This window comes from Orcinus orca, chromosome 14 (assembly GCF_937001465.1).
Source record: "Orcinus orca chromosome 14, mOrcOrc1.1, whole genome shotgun sequence".
Lineage (NCBI taxonomy): Eukaryota > Metazoa > Chordata > Mammalia > Artiodactyla > Delphinidae > Orcinus > Orcinus orca.
In genome coordinates this window covers 14236013-14258596 of record NC_064572.1, presented here as the reverse complement: position 1 = coordinate 14258596, position 22584 = coordinate 14236013, and the positions used below count along the sequence as shown (strand labels likewise).

Sequence of the window (22584 nt, the reverse complement as noted above, 5' to 3'; positions counted from 1 at the left end):
CCAAAAGAACACTTGGGAATTCCCAATCACTGACAAATGCCTCTTCTTCTCCGTCCTCTGTCCTTGTCCTCCTTCTGATATGCATCCTTCCACATCACACTCTATTTATCTACATTTATATTATACTCATTTATTCTTTCATTCATTCATATGTCAAACACATTCATTAACTTATTAATTACCATCTGTCAAGGAGTCCCACTCAAATGCCACGCCTCTACATTCCTAAAACTTCACTATTACCTCCACCCAGAGTATTCTTTCCCAACTGGAGAACAGGGTGAGTACATGTAACCTGCAGGCAGAACATTTTTCTTCTATAATACCTTTGATTATTGCTCCTATAGTATTTGTTCTAGCTTCTCCTTTAGGAATATAATATTTTCCACATGTTATATGAGGGAGAGACACTCTATAGTCCATGGGCCAAATCTGGTCCACTGTCTGTTTCTGTACAGCCCATGTACTAAAACTGCCTTTAACCTTTTTAATGGTTAAAAAAATCACAAGAAGTAATATTTTATAAACATAAAAATCATAAGAAATTCAAATTTCAGTGTCCATAAATACAGGTGTTTTTTGTGACACAGCCATGCTCATTTGTTTACATACTGCCTATGGCTGTTTTCATGCCACGATGTTCCAAGAACTGAGTAGTTCTAACAAAAAGAAAAAAAAACATTTGATTCACAAAGCAGAAAGTATTTATAGAAAAAAGTGTGCCAACCCCTGTATTAGGTAACAATTTGCTGCAGTGTGTTCACTCCAGTGATGGTTAAATCATACTCTCAGATCTAGAAAAAAAGATGGTATGCAAGACCTTTTTTTTTTTTTGTAAACAGGCATTCTCACTCAATTCAGCTCTGATCTTCTGACTTAGCAGCTTCTCCTTCCCAAGCCTATACTTCCACAATCCTGTTCCTGTCTCCACATATGCCTTTACTACTTTGAGAGGACCAACGCTTCCAAAATGCACTGGGTCATCGCCAGCTTCCTGCCTACCAATGCCCATGCCATTTGGTGGGGATCTGAGTTGATGGGACAGAGGGGTGGAGGGTACAGAGAACTGCTTGTTCACACTATGCTTGTTAGCACAGCCTGTGGGTCAGAGGCAGAGAGGTTCGATGGACTGAAGTGCCTGCCAATCTTTCCTTAGTGTTTGAGGTAAACCTGTGTGTATCAGAGGTGAATTCCAGGTAGGTTTTTCTCCAACTGGTTCCATGTACCTTATAATTAGTGGATATCTCTCCCAGATTTTAGATTCAATTGTTTTTCAGTCTAAGATTTCAGCGTTTTCTTAAGTTTTCATTTCATTTTGAGACACACTGACCAGAAGCTCATCTTTGACTACAATGAGAATTTCTTTAAAATCTTTAAAATATTCCAAGAATGAGTCTTTAGCTCCTAAGACAATTGATTGATGCTGTATTATTCAAGTATTCCATAAAATGCTTCCTCCTTTGGGGATTTCAATTATGTCATCATCTTTAGCCTTTCAAGTCACCACCCTTTCCTAGTAAGCAGCATCAATATGTGTTTAAAACACTGAAGAATTATTTCCACACAACTTATAAATTATAATTTAACAAACAGTCCCATTCTGGCCAATAGAATGATCTGCCAAAAATTGTTAGACATTTTCTTATAACTTTTCTGTTTTATCAGAACTTTAAGTAAGCAATCATTTATTCCTTATAGACTAGATAGTCATACATTATCAGGGTACTTCCTTTCTGCCACACCTACCACGTACTTTGTTTTCCTCTTAATGTATTGGGGAAAAAATAATTATATAACTAAAACACAAGGATTCTGAGAAACAAACAATGCTATTAATAATTTATGTTCTTTCCCAAACACATTGGTCTTTTACCTCCCTTTTGCCCAAAATTCTGTGAAAGTCACAATGAATAAATAGAACAAAACGGCAATAATAATATTTATTTTCCTATAATTATGTTTTATTACCTCAATTAATTTTTATGAAAAACACTGAGAAAGCATCCGATATTTAAAATGTTTTATAAACTTGATTTTTAAAGTGAATCTTTCTTACATCATCCAGCATTTATCTTATACTGACATTTTTATTATTCAAAAATTCTCACTTGAATAAGAGCAGCAGTTCATCTGGAATATCACAACTATTATGCATCATTAATATACTAATGCATTATTTATGATGGTGAATAATATCCTGAAATGAGAAGTCACTGAAGATAAAATATTGCTCTATCATGTTCCATTATGGGAAGATATACTTTTAATTAAAGTGATGCCATAGGAATTGGAAGAAAGAGTTCTTGATATTGTTCTACCTAAAAGGCTCAACTTCCTTTTTGGAGGCCTAATAAAAATCAATAGTATTGTTTTATAGGTACAGTAAGTATGGACCAGTCTTAGAAATATAGAATCATTGGAGTGTTGGGCTGAAACAAATCTTAAAGATCCTCTTACTATATCCGTCCTGAGTCCACAGAAAGAGTAGTACCAGAAAATTATATGTGTAGCAATAAGATCATTAAACAAGAATCCTATTTTTTTTTTAACGAATTTTCTTTTTTGAGGGACCACTCCATTACTATTGATAAATGATTAGCCTAAGACAATCATTGGTCCCCTTTTGAACTTAATGTAAACTTGAGTTTGTATCTGTGTAGGTATGTATGTGTGCAGAAGCATCATTCCATATATGTGTATCTTTCAGTGTACGTTCTAACTGGTCTGCATATATGAAGGCTGTTGGTACACTGATTTTATAACTCACTGTTCTATAGATGTCTCTCATAAGTCCATTTTTGGTAGTTTTTCCACTGACTCATTTGGTAGTCTTAGACATATAATCAGATCATATGCAACTAGAGATGCTTTACCTCTTCACATCCAAACTTAAGTCTCTATGTCTAATAACACTGGCTTGTCCCTCCAACACACATGCACAGCAGAGATACTGAACGTCCATCTTTAACTTATGTCCAATTCAAGCAACTAGTGTATAGGGATATAGGTATACATATAGCTGATTCACACTGTTGTACAGCAGAAACTAATACAACATTGTAAAGCAATTATACTCCAATAAAACACACAGATGGACCTAGAGATGATCATACTAAATGAAGTATGTCAGACAGAGAAAGACAAATATCATATGATGTCACTTATATGTGGAATAAAAAAATTATACAAATAAACTTATCTTCAAAACAGAAACAGACTCACAGACACAGAAAACAAACTTACGGTTACCAAAGGCGAAAGGGTGGGGGATGGATAAATTAGGAATTTGGAATTAACAGATACATGCTGGGGCTTCCCTGGTGGCGCAGTGGTTAAGAATCCGCCTTAAGTGACTCAGCCCATGTGCCACAACTACTGAAGCCCACACGCCTAGAGCCCATGCTCCACAACGAGAAGCCACCGCAATGAGAAGCCCACGCACCGCGACGAAGAGTAGCCCCCACTCGCAGCAACTAGAGAAAGCCCAGTGCAGCAACGAAGACCCAACGCAGCCAAAATTAAATAAATAAAATGAATTTATTTAAAAAAAAAAACAGATACAGATACATACTACTATATTTTAAATTGGTAAACAACAAGGGTCTACTATATAGCATAGGGAACTACATTCACTATCTTATAATAACCTGTAATGGAAAAGAATCTGAAAAAGAATATGTATATACATATTCACACACATATATACGTGCATATATATAGGAGGTATAACAGAATCATTTTGCTGTACACCTGAAACACTGTAAATCAACTATATTTCAATTAAAACGTAAAAGGAATTAATGTTTACTCCAGATAAATTTCACCATGTTAACTATTTTAAAGTGCGTAATTCAGTGACATTCAGCACATTCACAATGTTGTGCGACCATCACCACTAACTAGCTACAAAAAATTTTCATCATCCCGAAAGGAAATCATGGACCCATTAAGCAATCACCCTCCGTTAAACCCCTGGCAACCGCTAATCCGCTTTATGTCTCTATGGATTTGCCTACGCTGGATATTTCATATAAATAAAAACCGTACAATATGTGAAAATAAACAAACAAACCACTAGTGTTCCACCCCCGGTAAATAAGGTGCTGACTTTTGAACTGAAGTGTGCAAGTGTGTGTGTGTATGCATATGCGCGTTTGTAAAATAAATGTTAAGGAGCTATCCATCAATTCTTATTTTATTATTTTTTGAAACATAGATAGATTTTAAATTTTGTCAAGAGACTTTTCCCTACCTTCAGGGATGTCTAAAGAATTTTTCTCCTTAGCTCTACTATTATGAAGAATTATACTAACGGATTTTTTGGTATTGAGCCCCTCTTGGATTCCTGGAATAAACCCCACTTGGTCATGAGGTATATTTTAATGCAACATTGTTTTCTGTTAAAACATATTTTATTTTGGAATTGTGTATCAATAATCCTAAGTAAAATTGTTCTATAATTTTCCAAAATAATTTTTTAAGATTTTGGAATCCATGTTATACTCAATGAAACAAATTTGGAGGTTTTCCTTCTTTTCCTATCTTTGGAATAACTTAAGCTTCATAGTTAAGTAGGGGTTTATTTGACCCTGGTACAATTCTTGTCAGAAAATTCTTTTATTACTTTATTTTATGACCATTAGTCTGTTTAGACTTTCTGGAGTATACTTAATTTTTCTACAGAATGATTCATTTCATGAAGATTTCCAAATCTACCTGCATATAATTGAGCAAATGGTCCCTTAGGATTTAATTTACTGTGCTGTGACTGTTTTCCCTTTTGTACCTTTATGTAACTTCTAATACACAAGAATATTTGTACTTTCTCCCTTTTTCTTAGTTTGTTGAATTTTTTCAAAGAACCAATTTTTAAATTAGCTCATCAATTTCCTCTTTATCTTTATTAAATCTATCCTGTTGCTTTCTTTTGTTTACTTTGGTATTCTTCTAGTTTTTTATCTGCTTGTTTAGTCCATTTATTTTCTTTTTAATTTTTATTAATACATGCATTTAATGCTAAAAATTTTCTCCTGATAACTTCCTTAGATATGCCCACATATTCTAAAACATCATGTATTCATTTTCATGACGTTTAAGAAATTCTTCCATTTTACTTGACACTTCTCCTTTGACCTAACATTTACTTAATAGTGTGCTTTGTAAATTTCAGATAGAAATAGTTTCTTAATAGTTTATGGCCTTTGTATGCAAAGTCAGGTTGGCTAGAATCTTTGACACACATTTTCTTTCCCTAAGTTTCTTAATATGTTACTCCATTTTCATTTGGCATAAAGCGTTGGTCTTAAAAATAAGTTATCATGACAATCTGACTTTCCTTCCTTTAAAAGTGACTTGGTCTTTTTGCCTGGATTTAAAAGGTTTTTTTTCTTTACCTTTAAACTCCAATAGCTTTACTGTGATCATCTGTCTGGGCCAACTAAGAAGGTGGTTTACTACGTAGGCACCATGCATTTTCAATGTGTGGTTTCAGGCAAGTGTTCTCGAGCTTTGGTTTTCTTCCCAGGGTCATTTATTATAAGTGCATTCTCTTATACCTAACATTTTCTGTCGTCCTTTTTATTTCAATGCATTATTTTATACCATATTTAGGTTCACAGCAAATTTGAATGGAAAACACAAAGATTTTCCCATCACTCTCTGCCCACAGACGTGCTAAATAAGCCTCTGCCATTATTAACATCCCTCACCAGCTGGTACATTTGTTATAAGAAATGAACCTTCACTGACATATCTAATCAGCCAAAGTCCACAGTTTTCACTCTCGGTTCTGTATATTCTATGGATTTTAACCAATGTATAATGGCATGTATCCATCATGAGAATATCATACGGAAGAGTTTCACTGCCCTAAAAATCCTCTTATTCATCCCTCCTCCCTAACGCCTGGCAACCACTGATCTTTTTACTGTCTTCATAGTTTTGACTTTTCCAGAATGTTATATAGGTGGAATCCTACAGTATGCAGCCTTTTTGGATTGGTTTGTTTTACTCGATAATATGCATTTAAGTTTCTTCCGTGTCTTTTCATGGGTTGATAGCTTATTTCTTTTGAGTACTGAGTAATATTCCACTATCTATATGTAACAGTTTATTTATCCATTCACCTACGGAAGGACATGCTGGTTGCTTCCAAGTTTTGACAATTATGAATACAGCTGCTATAAACATCCACGTGCAACCTTTTGTGTGAACATTTAAACGTTCAACTCCTTTGGGTAAATACCAAGGAGCATGATGGCTGGATCATATGGTCAGAGTATGTTTAGTTTTGTAAGAAGCCTCCGAACTGTCTTCCAAAGTGGCTGAACTATTACGCATTCCCACCAACGACGAGTAAGAATTCCTGTTGCTTCTCAACCTTTTCAGCATCTGGTATTGTCCATGTTCTGGATTTTGGTCACTAACAGGCACAGTGGAATCTCATTGTTTTGTTGTTGTTGTTGTTTTTTAAGGTTTCAATATTTTATTCAAGTTTGATTTTAAGTGATGTTAATGACAGCATTTGAAGGGGAGGAACTAATTCCACACAAAATGAAAGACTCTAAAATGTACCCATTAAACTCCTAAAAAATAAACTGAGTGGCGAAAATACAAGAGAAGTTCAATTTAGATGCTGAGTGTTGTCGCCATGCGATTACAGTCACAGAGACTCTTCCCAGCTTGCAGCTGGAGCTCTTAGAAGCTATTTCATACTCTGGTGCAAGGGCCAAAACACACAACATGAGAAAAAACACAATTAAGTCCTGAATTATTGGCTTCATCACATCCACCTTCTCCACCCCATAATGGCACAGAAGAAACAGCTACCACTCCCTGCAGACTACTTTTGGTGTAAAAGAGGTGATGGATTGGGGTGGGAAAAGTCCCTGCCTTAAAAAGTCCCTTTCAGATGAGTTTGTGTACACCAGCAAAGAGCCTCTCCTCAACCAGGGTAGGAGACCAAGGTTCCGTTCTCAGGAAATCACAATTTCATTCATTTACTTAATACGAATTTACGAATTACAAAGTGCCTGCAAACTACCAACATGCACTTGCAGCCGTTTCTAGGTAAAAAAGAAACCTGACATCTCTAGAGGGGCCAGCAAGCTCCCCCTCAAGTCTACAGCTGAAAGGACCTGCTATGAAATTGGGTTTCTTCTGTACCTCTGAAAGGGTAACACCCTGAAGCTGAATCACCTTTAACCTGGAAGTCTAACATGATATTTAGCGATATCTGCATCCCAGACAAACAACATTAAAAGGTACACTAAATTCTGAAGGTAGCTATGCTGCAAAGTAGTTTAAAATTAAACGACTGTACAGTATTCATTGATGCTTGGAACTCCAGCCCTAGACCAAGCCTGTGGCCACCAGCACTGACATTCCTGCCATCCAGCAGAACTGACAGTGTCAGTTTGATACCTGGCTTTAGGGTCTGAGTATATTCTAACCCTATCGGGCTGGAGTTGTTCACTTTAGCCGAGAAGCAGGCGTCAGGGTCGATCTGGTACTTGGCTGCTATTCCGAAGCGAGTGTTACTGTTTCCCGCTGTCCAGGCCAGATTAACAGCAGTCTCCAACTTCTTGTTCACCTTCTGATAAATGGAGCCACCAAACTCCGTCCCATCATTTACATTAGTGTGAAGCTGGAATTCATATTCATCGGTCTTGTAGCCAACCGCAAAGTTGCTCTGGATCACTCGAGACTTTGTGGTCTCAAAATTCATCTGGTAGTCAGCCAGCCAGCCAGCCCTCATAACCCAGCACGAGAGCACCCGGGTGGAAGGCCCGGCAATGTCGAAATCCATGTCACAGCCCAGGTTGATAATGTTCCCGCTTGTACCCTGTCTTGATTTTAGCATTTTTTTCCCCCAGTGTTTGGTGAGAAGGATGAATCGAAGGTCAGCGTCAGGCCACGTGCAAGCTGATCTTCCACAGTAATCTCCGTGCCTAGTGTGTTGTCAGTGTTCCATTTCTCCGTAAACGTGAGACCATATTCGGTCCACCTGTAACTTGGTTTCCAGACTGCCCGTCACTCTGGTGGTCTCAGTGTTGGCTGAACTTGAGCTTGTAAATTCCAGTCCATTTTGTTTGCAAATCAGGTTTTATTAAGCCAAATGCATAGCCTTGGTGATGACATCCCTGGCAGATCTGCCAAGATCAGCATACGTGGGAGGCACAGGCATCTTCTGCTCAGAAGCAGTGGCTGTGGGCTCCGCAGCAGCTACGGCGGGGGCTGCGGCATGAGGAACAGAGCGAGCGGCGGGGCAGAGGGCCTATCTCATTGTCTTAATTTGCACTTCTCTAATGACGTAAGACGTGGAACAACTTTTCATGTGCTTATTTGTGATCTATATACAGGTATCCCCTGCTTTTCAAAAGTCTATTTTTATGCCAGTTTGCTTTTAGGGAAGATCTACATTAGTACCTGTTTGCTAATCAAAAGAAATCAGAAGAGGATTTTTGCTTTTACGAACAAAGGCAAGAAGCAGAAACAGCGTTCAGCTTTCGTCTTGCAGCAAGACGATACAGATCTAGCCCATACTATCAGCAACAAGAGTGGCACCAAGGGGCATGATGGCTGGGTCATACGGTCAGAGTATGCTTAGTCTTGTAAGAAGCCTCCAAACTGTCTTCACGCAGTCCTTCCTCAGAAGCTACACTCAGCATCTCGGCATCAGGCCGCCACAGCTCTGACTGTGTCTGTGAGCATCTGTGCTTTATCTCAGTTTAATTTGTGCGTCTGTTAGCAAGATGTGTCCTAAGGTAACTGCTTGTTTGCTTTAAGCCATTTTGCCATATGAAAAGTTTCATAGGAATGCTCTACTTTCAGATGGCAGGGGAAACCTGTTATCTCCTTAAATGAGGTGTCTTAAGGCCTCTGGCCCATTTTTTAAAATCAGGTTGTTTCCTTATTTCTGAGTTTTAAGAGTTCTTTCTATATTTTGGGACGGGCCTTTTCCAAGTATTTTCTCTCAGTCTGAGACTTATCTTCTCATTCTTTTCACACTGTCTTTCTCAGAGCAGAAGTTTTTAATTTTAATGAAGTCCAGCTTATCCATTCTTTCACAGATCATGCCTTTGCTGTTGTAATTAAAAACTCATCAACACACCCTAGATCATCTAGGTTTTTCTAACTACGTTATCTTCTGGGATTTTATAGTTTTGCATTTTACGTTTAAGTCTGTGATGCATTTTGAATTAATTTTTGTCAAGGGTGTAAGGTCTGTGTCTAGATTCATTTGTTTGCATGGGGGGGGGGGCCAGTGGTTCCAGCACCATTTGTTAAAAAGACTATCTTGGCTCCATTGGACTGCCTTTGCTCCTTTGTCAAAGAACACCTGACTTTATCTGTGGGTCTATTTCTGGGCTCTCGATTCTGTTCCATTGATCTACTGGTCCAATCTCTTACCATTATCACATTGTCTTGATTACGGTAGATTTACAGCAAGACTTTAAGTTGGATAGTGTCAGTTCCCCAACTTTGTTCTTCTCCGTCAACACTGTTGGCTATTCTGGTTATTTTTCCCTCTCCAACTAAACTTTAGAATAAGCTTGTCAATATTCACAGAATAACTTGCTGGGATTTTTACAGGGATTGCACTGAATCTGTAGATCAAGTCAGGAAGAACTGACATTTTGACAGTATTGAGTCTTCCTATCCATGAACACAAAATACCTATTTAATTTTTCTTAGATATCTTTCAAAGTTTTGTAGTTTTTCTCATAGAGATATTATAATATTTTATTAGATTTATACCTAAGTATTCCATTTTGGCATGTTAATATAAATGGTATTGTGTGTTTAATTTCAAATTCCACTTGTTTATTGTCAGTATAGTGGGAAGCAATTGACTTTTGTATACTAAATTTGTATCTTGCAATAACTGCTTATTAATTTTAGGAGTTTTTGGTTGATCCTTTCAGATTTTCTACATAGATTTATAACGTCATCTATGAACAAAGACAGTTTTATTTCTCTCTTTCCCATCTGTAGGCCTTTTATTTCCTTTTCTTGTCTCAATGCATTAGCTAGGACTTCCAGTACAATGTTGAAAAGAAGTGATGAGAGGGTATGTTCTTGGCTTTTTCCTGATCTTTGCGAGAAAGCTTCAAGATTCTCACCATTCAGTATATTAGCTGTAGGTTTTCTGTAGATAATCTTTATCAAGTTGAGAAAGTAAACTAAGACTACATGGGAACTAAGAGTTTTGTGGGTTTTTTTATCATGAATGCATGTTATTTTTTCCAACACAATTTCTGTATCTATTAATATGATCATGTGATTTTTCTTTTTCTGTTGATGTGATGGATACATTAATTGATTTTTGAATGTTGAACTAGACTTGTATACCTCGAATAAATCCTATGTGGTCAAGGTGTATAATTCTTCTTATACATTATTGCATTCTATTTACTAATATTTTCTTGAGGATTTTTATATCTACGTATAAAGAGATATTGTCTGTAGTTTTTTTTTCTTGTAATGTCGTTATCATATTTTGATATAAGGGTAACGGTTTCATAAATGAGTTAGGAAGTATTCTTTCTGCATCAATCATCTGAAAAAGATTATAAAGAATTGGTATAGTGTCTTCCTTAAGAATAATAAGTGAGGGAATTCCCCGGTGGCGCAGTGGTTAAGAATCCACCTGCCAATGCAGGGGATACGGGTTCGAGCCCTGGTCCAGGAAGATCCCACATGCCATGGACCAACTAAGCCCACGTGCCACAACTACTGAGCCTGTACTCTAAAACCCGTGAGCCACAACTACTGAGCCCTCATGCCACAACTACTGAAGCCCACGCACCTAGAGCCCATGCTCTGCAACGAGAAGCCACTGCAATGAGAAGCCCACGTGCTGCAACAAAGAGTAGCCCCCCGCTCGCGGCAACTAGAGAAAGCCCACACACAGCAACGAAGACCCAACACAGCCATAAATGAAAGAAAAAGGAAGGAAAGAAGAAAGGAAAGAAGGAAGGAAGGAAAGAAGGAAGGGAGAAAAAAATAAGTGAATAATCCATTGGGCCTGGTGCTTTCTGTTGGGAAAATTATTAAATGAATACATATATATATTTAAATACAGTATTGCTATTACTACTTTCAACAATCTGGTAGGTCAATTAAGAATAAGAAAAAAAAATTTTATTTTAACCACTCATTCTCTGATGCTCTTCCTTCCTTGCTAAAGATTAGAGTTCTTGACCTATATATTTTCCTTATTACTGCAAAACTTCTTTTAACATTTCTTGCAAAGCAGGTCTACTGGCGAAAAATATCCTGAATGTTTGTTTGTCTGAGAAAGCCTTTATTCTTCACTTCTGAAGGGTAATTTTGCAGGATATTGAATTCTGGGTTGGTATCGAGTTTTTTTTTTCTCTCAACACTAAATATTTCACTCCAGTTTCTTCTTGTTTCCAGTGGTGTTTTGAGACGTTGAATGTACTTCTTATCTTTGCTCCTCCATTGGTAAGTTTTTTCCCTCTGGCTTCCCTCTGGACTTTTTAATTTTCTGTACCTTGAAAATGATACGCCTATGTGTAGGGGTTTTTTGCATTTATTCTGCTTGGTGTTCTCTGAACTTCCTGGATCGGTGGTTAAGTGTCTGACATTACTTTGCAGAAATTATCAGTCTTTACTGTTTCGAATATTTCTTCTATTCCTTTCATCATGATTCTAGAGAACTTCTGTAGGTGTCCTACAGCTCTTAGATACTCAATTCTGTTATGGTTTTTCTTTCAGTCATTTTTCTCTTTGCTTTTCATTTTTGCAGGCTTCTCTTGAGATACTCTCAAGCTCAGAAACTGTTTGCTCAGCGACGTCCCATTTACTAATAAGCCCATCAAAGGCACTCTTAATTTCTGTTACAGTGTCTTTGATCTCCAGCATTTCTTTTTCCTTCCTTCCTAGAATTTCCACCTCTCTGCTTACATTGCCCATCTGTTCTTACAGGCAGTCTACCTTATCCATTGGAACCTTTAGCATATTAATCATGGTTGTTTTAAATTCCTGGTTTGCAGTTGAAAGTCTGGTGGGCCTGGATTACCTATAGATACTATTCTGCTCCTTCTTCTCTGTGACATATAAAATTACATCTACATACATAATGAAAAAATGTAAATAATTATATAAATAAATGTAAATTAATTACTCTACTTATACAGTATACATAAATTATACGTGATTATTTATAAATTATACACAATTATATATAATTATATATAATTACATATACATATAACTATATATATATATTTATATATATAGTTATATAAAAGAGACAAATAAGGAGCAGAATTATGTCTACAGGCAACAAAAGCACACCAGATAAACAGATAAAAATTGAGATGAGCTTCCTTGAACGCTTGGGAAAGAAGGGTGGGTCAGCATAGCTTTTGTAGCTTCAGGGTCCTGCAGCAACTTGTTCTGCTGTTTTCATCTAGTGTTCAAAACCAGGCTTTTTGATTATGAGATCTATTGGCTGCTTCCCTGCCCCACTTTCACCTGGTCCTTCTCTATCCTTTGCCCCTATCCACCCTGCTCAATCTGAACTGGATTCCCAACAATATCCCTCAGAGCAGGGCTTTGTCAAGAAAAGAGCCTTATTTGGTTAGTTTCACAAGTCCATAAGCCAAGATTGCTCTAGAAACATCCATCCTTATCATAGTTCCTTTGTTCCTTCCTAGTTTTAGCTTCTAGTTTCACATTGGCCCACCATGTTTTCTAGTGAGTACCTGTTACCAGTTTTCAGAGACAGCAGAAACCATGTCACCTCCCCTACACTTCCTCCCCTACACTTACTGATACCAGAGGTGGGGATAACTTGTCACCTAGTTTGCTTTAGATATTATATTGTCTGTGGGTTTCAGGTTTTGCCATCGTCATAGGTCTGTTTTTATGTGGAGATTCAAGGAGATTAAAAACTATGCCTCCCTAATAACTTCTCATTTCTCCACAAACTTTTTAATAATAACAAGGTGGGTATCTCTGAAAATGACTAGGTCCAAAGAACAAAAGCCCAACTTTTCAATTCTAAAATATAGAAACAAAAATGTCATTCATATAAGGAGTGTGCAGTAAATATCCATAATTATGAATTATGAATAACTATTTAAACATATCATCAGATTTAATGCTTACATTTTCTGCAAGAAAATCTATGCTGGAATTATGAAACATTCTCTTTCAGGCACAGATCAGCCTGAATAAATATCCTAGGAAAATGAAACAGTCTTCTGAAAAAGTAACTCTTGCATTTGATTAGAAGGTTCTGTGCTTAAGGTTTTTCTGGGATCATTTCCAGGAATATGTATATAATTTACAGTGACTGACTACTCAATGCCAACAATAATTCTGTTCTCCCAACCTTTATAATAAATGCAGGAGACACCAATTTGAGAGGTTAAAAAAAAAAAGGCCATCTCTCACTTTCTACCAATGAATGTCAAATCCAGATATATCTGCATGAAACACATCTGCACCCAGGCTTAGATAGTTTAAACATCAACTGAAATCCACAGTTTTGACTCTTTGCTATTACAGAAAATTAAAAGTCTATTTTATAAAATAAATTGCCCTAAGACTAGTGGTTGCCTTTCAAATTTAATAATCCATTAAATCTTATGAATCACTCACTAGTGCTTCATGCTAAAAAATAAGAAAATAAATGAGCTATACCCAGGTCCTCAGGGAATTTAGAAGCTGGTGTATGGTACCTGGGAGTATACATACTTACATATTCAGGGAGAGAAGATGTTGTGGATGTTACACAGAATTAAGCCCAACTAACAATATAATAGAAATATAAATAAACCACTTAAGAAAAACAGAGAGAAAAACAGCCCAGAGGAGGGACTATTTGAGATAGGCTTTGAAGGACAAGCAGTATTTCACCAGCAGGAAACGTAAAGGAAGGATATACAAGTCAGGGAGAACAAAGTAAAACGGAGATATGAAAAAAACTGACACAGTAGGGAATGATCAAGTAATCTGAGTAGGGGAAAGAAAAGAGTATTTATGTTGTAAGAACTTTTAAAAAAAGTTCAGATTGGTTTACTGGACTTTAGTTACTATTTTATTCTATGCTTGATAAACGATTTCAGTACCTCATCTTAAATACAAATTTTCAGATAAACCGAAAAAGAATAACAGAGCACGACAACAACAAAAATGGTTGAAATGGTCAGTTCACTATGTCAACAGTCACAGCTAGATAGCCAAGTATCCCTGCGAAGAATTAACCAGTTTATTTTTTTTCCAAAAATTTTTTTCAGTTTTTTTTGAGATATAATTGACATGCATCACTGTGTAAGCTTTTACTGAAGTATAGTTGATTTACAATATTATATTAGTTTCAGGTATACTAACATGGAGTATACTAGAGTGTTCCACGTATGTTCACTTCTAGGATTCTATGGTTTAAGGTCTGACATTTAGGTCTTTAATCCATTTTGAGCTTATTTTGCATACAGTGTGAGGAAATGTTCTACTCTCATTCTTTTATAGGTAGCTGTCCAGTATTCCCAGCACCACTCACTAAAGAGACTGTTTTTTCACCACTGTATATTCTTGCCTCATTTGTCATAGATTAATTGACTGTAGGTGCCTGGGTTTATTTATTTCTGGGCTCTCTATGCTGCTCCATTGATCTATGTGTCTCTTTTTATGTCAGTACCATGCTGTTTTGATTACTGTAGCTTTGTAGTATAGTCTGAGGTCAAAGAGCATGACACCTCCAGCTTTGTTCTTTTTCTTCAAAATTGCTTTGGCAATTCAGGTCTTTTTGAGTTCCATATACATTTTAGGATTATTTGCTCTAGCTCTGTGAAAATTTTATGGGTATTTTGATAGGGATTGAATTAAATCTGTAGATTGCTTTGGGTAGCAGACATTTTACGAATATTATTTCTTCCAATCCATGAATGGAATATCTTTCCATTTCTTTGTACCATCTTCAATTTCCTTCAACAGTGTTTTATAGTTTTCATAGTATAGGTCTTTCACTGCCTTAGTTAAGTTTATTCCTGGGTATTTTATTCTTTTTGATGCAATTTTAAACAGGATTGTTTTTTGTTTCCTCTTTCTGAGAGTCCATTGTTAATATATAGTAAGTGGGGTTGGAGTGTTTGCTGGGCTCAGGCTGTGGCGTGCACTGGGGCAGTCACAGGCAGCCATCTCAGCAGTTTTCAATCTGCCCTCTCCACCCTGCTTCAGGAGCAAGCCAGCACAAGCACACTGCTCACAGGCAAAATTCAGGCTTCCCATAGCCCTCTTTTGAGTCCCACCAGCCCTCCCACCAGCCAAAGGGGCTCATTTTCCCTGTGTCAGACCCCAGGGCTGGGGCATCTAATATGTGACAGGAACAGCTGACTCCCCAGGGCAAATCTCCACCCGTGTATCTCTCTTTTCCTCTGAGTCCCCTCCCAAAGGCACAAGGTCCCAACCTGATCACTTCTCTTCCCTTCCTACCCGATTCCATGAGGATCTTTCCGATAGCCTTGGCTGTACAGGAGTCTTTCTGCCAGTCTCCAATTAGTTTTCAGTGAGAACTGTTGCACATGTAGATGTATTTTTGATGTGTTTGTGGGGAGAGGTGAGCTCCACCTCCTCCTACTCCTCCATCTTGATCTATTTCAAGATTAACCAGTTTAAATGAATGCCTAGCCTATTTCAGTGCCTTGACTGCTACATGACATACCTAACTAGAGCATGAGGAGAGTTCATTTTTAGTACTGGAAACCAGCTCTTACATTAAAGGACCAAGAGAACCATAGCCAGTACAGTGAAAAATAAAAACCCAGCTAACTAATTGGGCTGCCTCGTTCTAGGCACGACAAAATTCCAGAAACCACAGGGAAAATATTAAAATTCTTAATAAGTTCTTTTTAAGAAGAATATTTTTCACAACTGATACCTATTGTGGTAATTTTCACAAAGAGAATGCTCAATAACACTTGTCAAATTAAAACTAAATCTAGGCAGGGCTATAAAATGCATAATGTTTTGTCACTCACCATTACAATATTAATAATGTGACTTGGCATTAAATTACTATAATAAATAAATCACATGTATACATTGCTCAATGTTATTCCACAGAGTAATGAAAGGGGTACTGTGATATAAAGGGAAGAATCAGGGACTCGAAGCCAAAAGACCGAGGTGTTAAGTGTGAAAAGCTATTGACGACACTTGCTTTGAGTCGCAGGAAGCCTTTGGCCTAGTACCTGCCCTCTACTAGCCCCCATGTCCTCATGGGTACAGTGACTATAACAGCAATAACCACGCACACATTCTCCTATTGTGACAATTACATGAAATCATGCAGGTCAAAGGACTCTGTAAACTAAAAAGTGCTACACAAAACATTATTCAATTGACTGTTTTCTGGTTGATTTTCTACCCCCAGAAACATCTCCATTTCCTCTTTCCTTTATTCTACACAGTCATCTATCAGCACATCCTCTAAATCCTACAAGTCTATTCTCAACCCCCCCAAGTTTCCCACCACCATTGCTTCTCATCTGAAGACCCAGCAGCTGCCCTGCAGACTTCCGCAGGCACCTTCCACCTGCTCTCACTGCTTCTAATCTTACTCTTCCAAAAGCTTCTAATCTCTCACCAGAACCCAACCATGCTGGCAACTTGATCTTGGACTTCTATCTTCCAAAACTGTGAGCAATAAATTTCTGTTGTTTAAGCCAAAAAAAAAAAAAAAAACCACAAAAGCCTCTAATCCACAGAAGAGCTAAATCAAATATTTACTTAAATATTAAATCAAATTGCATTGCTCACCTGATCCAATGGCCTCCCTTTATATTAGGAAGGAACCTCAATTGCTAACCAAGGGCTGACAGGCCCTTCACCTCTCCTCACCAGTGGCCCCATTCGTGGTACTAGAGCTGCAGTGGCTTACCTGTTTTTCCTTAAACACTCTGCAAGCACATTCCTAACCAGGGGCCCTTGCATTGCCTGGTTCTTTCCAGAATGGTCAAGAACTTAGTACTTCTCCCTCCCTCACTTCATTCTGCTCAAATATCACTGCCTCAGAAAGGCCTTCCCTAAACACCCTTTGTGAAAGAGTGAGTCCCTGCCTTATCGCTCTCCACCCTGTTACTACTCTGCTTTTCCTCACAGCCCTTATCGGTTCTGAAATTATATCACTTATTTACATTGTTAACTTTTCCCCTACTATATATAAACAGCACGGGGCAAGGACTTTGGCTATTCCTGTTAACAATCGCATCTGAGTTATTTGCAAAGAGTAGGGGCTCAACTGAAACTTTGCTTAATGAATAGGGAAAAGACTGTTCAATTTCCTTTAGTTTCTGTTCCATAGAAAAGAGCACAGTGCCCATAAATAACTTCAATGCCCCTATTAAAACCCCAACATTTGAGTAGCCTGAAAAGGCTTTATCCCACCTTGGAATTCGAAGTGGACTCCAAGAAGCAAAGTCTGTTGCCAAACCCTTCTGCGGCCAAACACAGTTTCTGCTGTTCTTTGTGGATGGTTGCAGTACACTGCAGAACCACTTCATCATCCTGCAGAGGGGAGGAGAAGAGAAAGAAGTGAGATCTGGCATTAGTTAGTCTAAATCAGACCCACAAGGTTATTATTTAATGCTTTTTAAAATCAGAGAAAATAGGGACTTCCCTGGTGGCTCAGTGGTTAAGGATCCACCTGCCAATGCAGAGGACACGGGTTCAATCCCTGGTCCAGGAAGATCCCTCATGCCACGAAACAACTAAGCCGATGAGCCACAACTACTGAGCCTTCACTCTAGAGCCCGCGAGCCACAACTACCGAGCCCACGTGCCACAACTACCGAAGCCAGCACGCCTAGAGCCCGTGCTCCACAACAAGAGAAGCCACCACAATGAGAAGCCCGCACACCGCAAGGAAGGGTAGCCCCCGCTCGCCGCAACTAGAGAAAGCCCACGCGCAGCAACGAAGACCCAATGCAGCCAAAAATAAATAAATAAATAAAATCTTAAAAAATTATTTAACAAATTTTAAAAATAAAATCAGAGAAAAATAAATATATGAACAACTGTCCCCAAAAAAGCCAAAGAATCAATTCCTAGTGTACTTTTATTTGCAAAAAAAGATAAATGGGTAGGGGGAGGCGGGAGAAGTTATTGCTATTCAAGGCAATCAACAGCTTTTTTTTTTAACTGTCATTACTGATCCCCAAAGGCAACCTGCATGGAGAAAAGTAAAATACAGGATTTCCATGTTAGCGCTCTTACACACTGCTTTAAATCATCAAAACTATCAAAAAATGGTCTGACATATTCCTAGGACATCAAGTATTATCAAGAATGGAACAGATTCTACTAGCAAGCACACACACATAGTTCCAAAACTGACACAGGAAAACAGGTCAATAACAGAGCTTCTGGGTTCAAATCAACGTGAAAAGTCATCTTAGTTCAACCACACATTGGCAACTTGCTCATCTTTGAAATGATCCTGGATTGCTTAAAAATGTACAGAGAGGTGATCTGCTAGTTCAGTCCTCTGCAATCCAACACTTGGTTTCCAATCAATTGCAGGGTTACAGGAAAAACTGTACAAGGGAAAGATGATCCATGCGATGACTCAGTACAGGCAGCATGAACACGACAAGACGCACGGTCTTTAGAATTAGCAATAGCTGGGTTCTTACCCCAGTTCTGCCGTCTACAAAATGAGGAGGGAAGTGAGATCAACTAACTTACACAGTGACTGACATACAAAAGGCCCTAAATCAACAAGAAAGGCAAGATATCATTATTTAACAGATTCTAAGTGGCAAATGCCTAAAAAGTCTAGCCATTTATATTTTGACATTTCAACCTCAAAGAAACAGGATACTTAACAGAGAAAAAAAAAAAACAAATATACTCATCGACCCTTTTAATTAGAATCAAAGCGAAAAAGGAATATGAGTACATGCTAGAAGATGCTCACCAGGGTAGAATAGTAGAGTGGAGGTGATAAGATACGGCAAATATTCAAAAGCAGAAAACAAGCCTTTTTGGTTAACCTAAAGAATATGCTATATCAACTGGAAAAGTGCAGCTGTAATTTAATAAAAACCCTTATCATGCTATAAATTTGCTTTATTTCCTACGCGGTAGCAGCAATACCTAATAGCTGGCTCATAGTACCGGTCACAGCCAAGCCCAATCTCTTAATAATTAGCTCCCAACTCTCCCCACAGTGCTCAGTGATTTCCAGTGAGCATTCAATTGTTACATTTTAAAAGTCAACTGCTAAAAAAAAAAAGCACTATTTTCATATAATGAGTACATCTGAATATTAATTCATGTTCAGCATGGCTATAATAAAAATAATGAAATACCTCTGTTGCTTATATAATCTGCAAGATCAAAGATACATCATGTTTTCCAAATAGGTGGTATAGTAACAAAGAACTGAACTGTCCTGATGTGCTCAATGCCTTCCCAAACCGCCACAGTCTTTTGCTATCTTGTCTCACCCTATGGAACTAACTCTAGCGAGTAAACTACACTCTTGGGTAAGATAGGTTCCTTTGGATACTGGAGGCTATCTAAACACAGTTAGTAAATAATTACTGTAATGTACTAATTAAAGACGTTTTAGGAATGAGAATAAGAAAATACAGCAAGGTATAAGGCAGGTGAGAATAACAGTGCTACCCAGTAAGCCCGAAAGAAGAGAAGGTGTACCATATTTACCAAAAATACAGTGCATGCCAGTCCTGGCATTAATTTATTTAATCCTCACAATATCCCAGTAATATACAGATTATCCACAGATATACACATGAGGAAAATAAGGTTCAAAGTAACTTGTTACTCACAGAGGGCTGAACATACTTATTTCTAAGAATTGGTCATTAGACCTAACTTATTTGAATGTGAAAGTCCTCAACCCCACACTGCTTCCGGAGGCTCAGTTGATTTTTTAAGACACTTGTTATCTAGAGAAGTACTTCTCAGTCTTTAACATGCATCCTTTCACCTGTAGGTCTTGCTAAAATACAAGGTCTTGGGTAGATTTTGCATTTCTAACAAGTGCTCAAGTACGAGGGGGATTCAGAATGGGTCCCAGAAAGGATATGGATCCCAGAAAAGATGTGAGAAGTCTTTTATAAGAGTTTGGAGGCAGTCACTAACAGATGAATATTAAAATAAGTCTGTGGACTTTGGACAGAACCAGAAATGAGAGCACATTTCTGGAGATGCTCATTAATATGTGATACAAACCAACTATATAAGGGAAAGGAACCAACAATGTACTGAACTACTCTATTAAATTAATAAAACCAACTCACTTGTGCAGTTTCCTTACAATTTAGTGCCTAGGCATTGTGTGATGAAGCGCCTGGCCACGAAGCAACACCGAGTTCAGGGAGCTCTGCCACGCCACTAACAAGAGCGCCATGACTACAGCTTTCAACTATGATCCAACTTTGATGGATTCTAGCCTGACACACTTATAAGGCTTTTTCCAGTTTATCTGGGAGCTGTTTCTGTTTTACATTCCAGTAAATGAAGAGTTCCTTTTTGACTGAAAGTGAAATATACTGAGCACTGATGGACCAAACACCAATTCGCAAACACCCGCCTATTAATTAACCCATCATTCATCTCAAAGCACAATGGTTTCTCCAGAACCACTGTGGTTGGAGAGCCTACTGACTATGCATCTTAAAAATTCTTGGGCTTCCCTGGTGGCGCAGTGGTTGAGAGTCCACATGCCGATGTGGGGGACGCGGGTTCGTGCCCCGGTCTGGGAGGATTCCACATGCCGTGGAGCGGCTGGGCCCGTGAGCCATGGCCGCTGAGCCTGCGCTCCACAATGGGAGAGGCCAGAACAGTGAGAGGCCCGCGTACCGCAAAAAAAATGTTCACCATCTGTATTGTATCCAATGCTGTCTGTCCGCAACGGGAGAGACCACAACAGTGAGAGGCCCGCGTACCACAAAAAAAATAAATAAATAAAGTCCACCATCTGTATTGTATCCAATGCTATCTGTCAAGCAGGTCAGACTAAACTCCATGGAAACCAGGTGCCCAATGAAAATAAACGTTTTACTTAAAACCCAAGGGAATCATACCACCGTTCAATTTAGACCACTGCTCCATAAATATACATTGGATTGAATTCCTTTTGTTAAATGCTCCTGTATTTTTCCTATGACCTTACAGCTCTTCAGCACAGAGATCAACTATTTATGGGGGGAAGCCAGCACTACAATACTGCATTCCAGGCAATTTTGTGAGGCGTAAATAAGACATGATTTCTCTAACAAATGCTGCCACGTCTGCTGTAACAGTACAAAATGGAAAATAATTATCAAATAACACCACCAACAGCTCCTTTCAAACATTCATTCATCACTGAAATATTTTCTGAGGACATAATATGTTCTAGGAAATGTTCTAAGCCCTTGAGATGATTTACGAAATAAATCAAAGATCCCTGAACTTATTAGGCTTACATTCTAGCAGGGGATAGAGACAATAAACAAAAAGACAATAAGTTCGTAAATTATGTTAAAGGTGAAAAGTCTATGTTAAAAAAAAATTGGAACAGGTTAAGGGGCTCATAGTGCTGCTGTGGTGGGGAAGATTGAAATTATGAATAAAATTAACGGGTTTCATTGAGACAAAGGCTTGAAGCAGGGAAGGGGCATTAGCTATGTGAGTATCTGCAGAATGGGCAGTCCAGGCAGAAGCAAGGCCAGTGAAAGCCTCTCAGGCAGAAGAGTATCTGGCACGTTCAAGAAACAGGGAGGATGTCAGCGCAGCTGGAGTGGATTAACCCAGGGGGAAGAGGATGGTGGGAGACGAAGTCAGAGACAACAGAGCCTGATCAAGACAGGCCCCGAGCCCAGCCTAAAAGCCAAAAGCCTTTGGCTTTTACTGAGGGACAGGGAGTCTATGCCATAAATAAATGAAGAGTTAAGTATTATTATTATGCTTTTGAGTAGTAACAGATGAGAAGAGGCATTGTGAGAGTAAATCCCTATCATCCAGCAAAGTGGTTGAACAGGATTCAAATCTGGGTCCACCTGACTCTATAACCTAGACCCCTAACCTCTGTGCTGTACTACCTCCTACAATGATATAAAATCACTGCACTAACAGTCTGGCTAGAAATCTACCCAGAAACTAACCCTAGTATAATCCCCTGGTTTCCATTCATCAAATATGTTTTAGCGATGTGGCTATAGGTAAAGCGAATAAAGTTACTATATGCAGATTTAACTGTGTTAAAAACAAAACCAAATGAAAAACAAAATCACATGAAAAACAAACTTACATAAAATAACAAGGAAACTTCTTTGAATCGAGGAGCAGCAGGCAATGGTGAGGTGACAAAAAAGGTTGTCTATCATTAGTAGGTAATTAAAATTTAGTCAATGATTAAATTTTCGACTGAGAAACGGCTGTCCAAGGTAGTGCTACTTACTGGATTTTTAGGAAAGGAGACAGAAAGGCAAAGCAGAAGACAGAGATCAATACAGACAGAAGAGGAGGAAGGGACCTTTTTAACTTCCATTTCAGAGAGGGAAAAATACCTATTTTTCTGGGCTATTGTAGAAAGAA

At 38.2% G+C, this 22584-nt stretch overlaps 1 protein-coding gene and 1 pseudogene across 1 annotated transcript in view; both read right to left on the bottom strand.

The window, feature by feature from the left end:
* RYR2 (ryanodine receptor 2) overlaps positions 1–20413 on the bottom strand; it is a 517690-nt gene extending 497277 nt beyond the window's left edge. Inside the window, exons 1-2 of the mRNA XM_049697219.1 lie at positions 20354–20413; positions 17422–17541 (exon numbers count right to left, since the gene is read on the bottom strand). Coding sequence (XP_049553176.1) covers positions 17422–17541; positions 20354–20413 — 180 coding nt within the window. The remainder of the gene's footprint in view (positions 1–17421; positions 17542–20353) is intronic.
* LOC101290132 (voltage-dependent anion-selective channel protein 1-like) lies at positions 7253–8200 on the bottom strand (annotated as a pseudogene).
* Positions 20414–22584: the final 2171 nt, after the last annotated feature.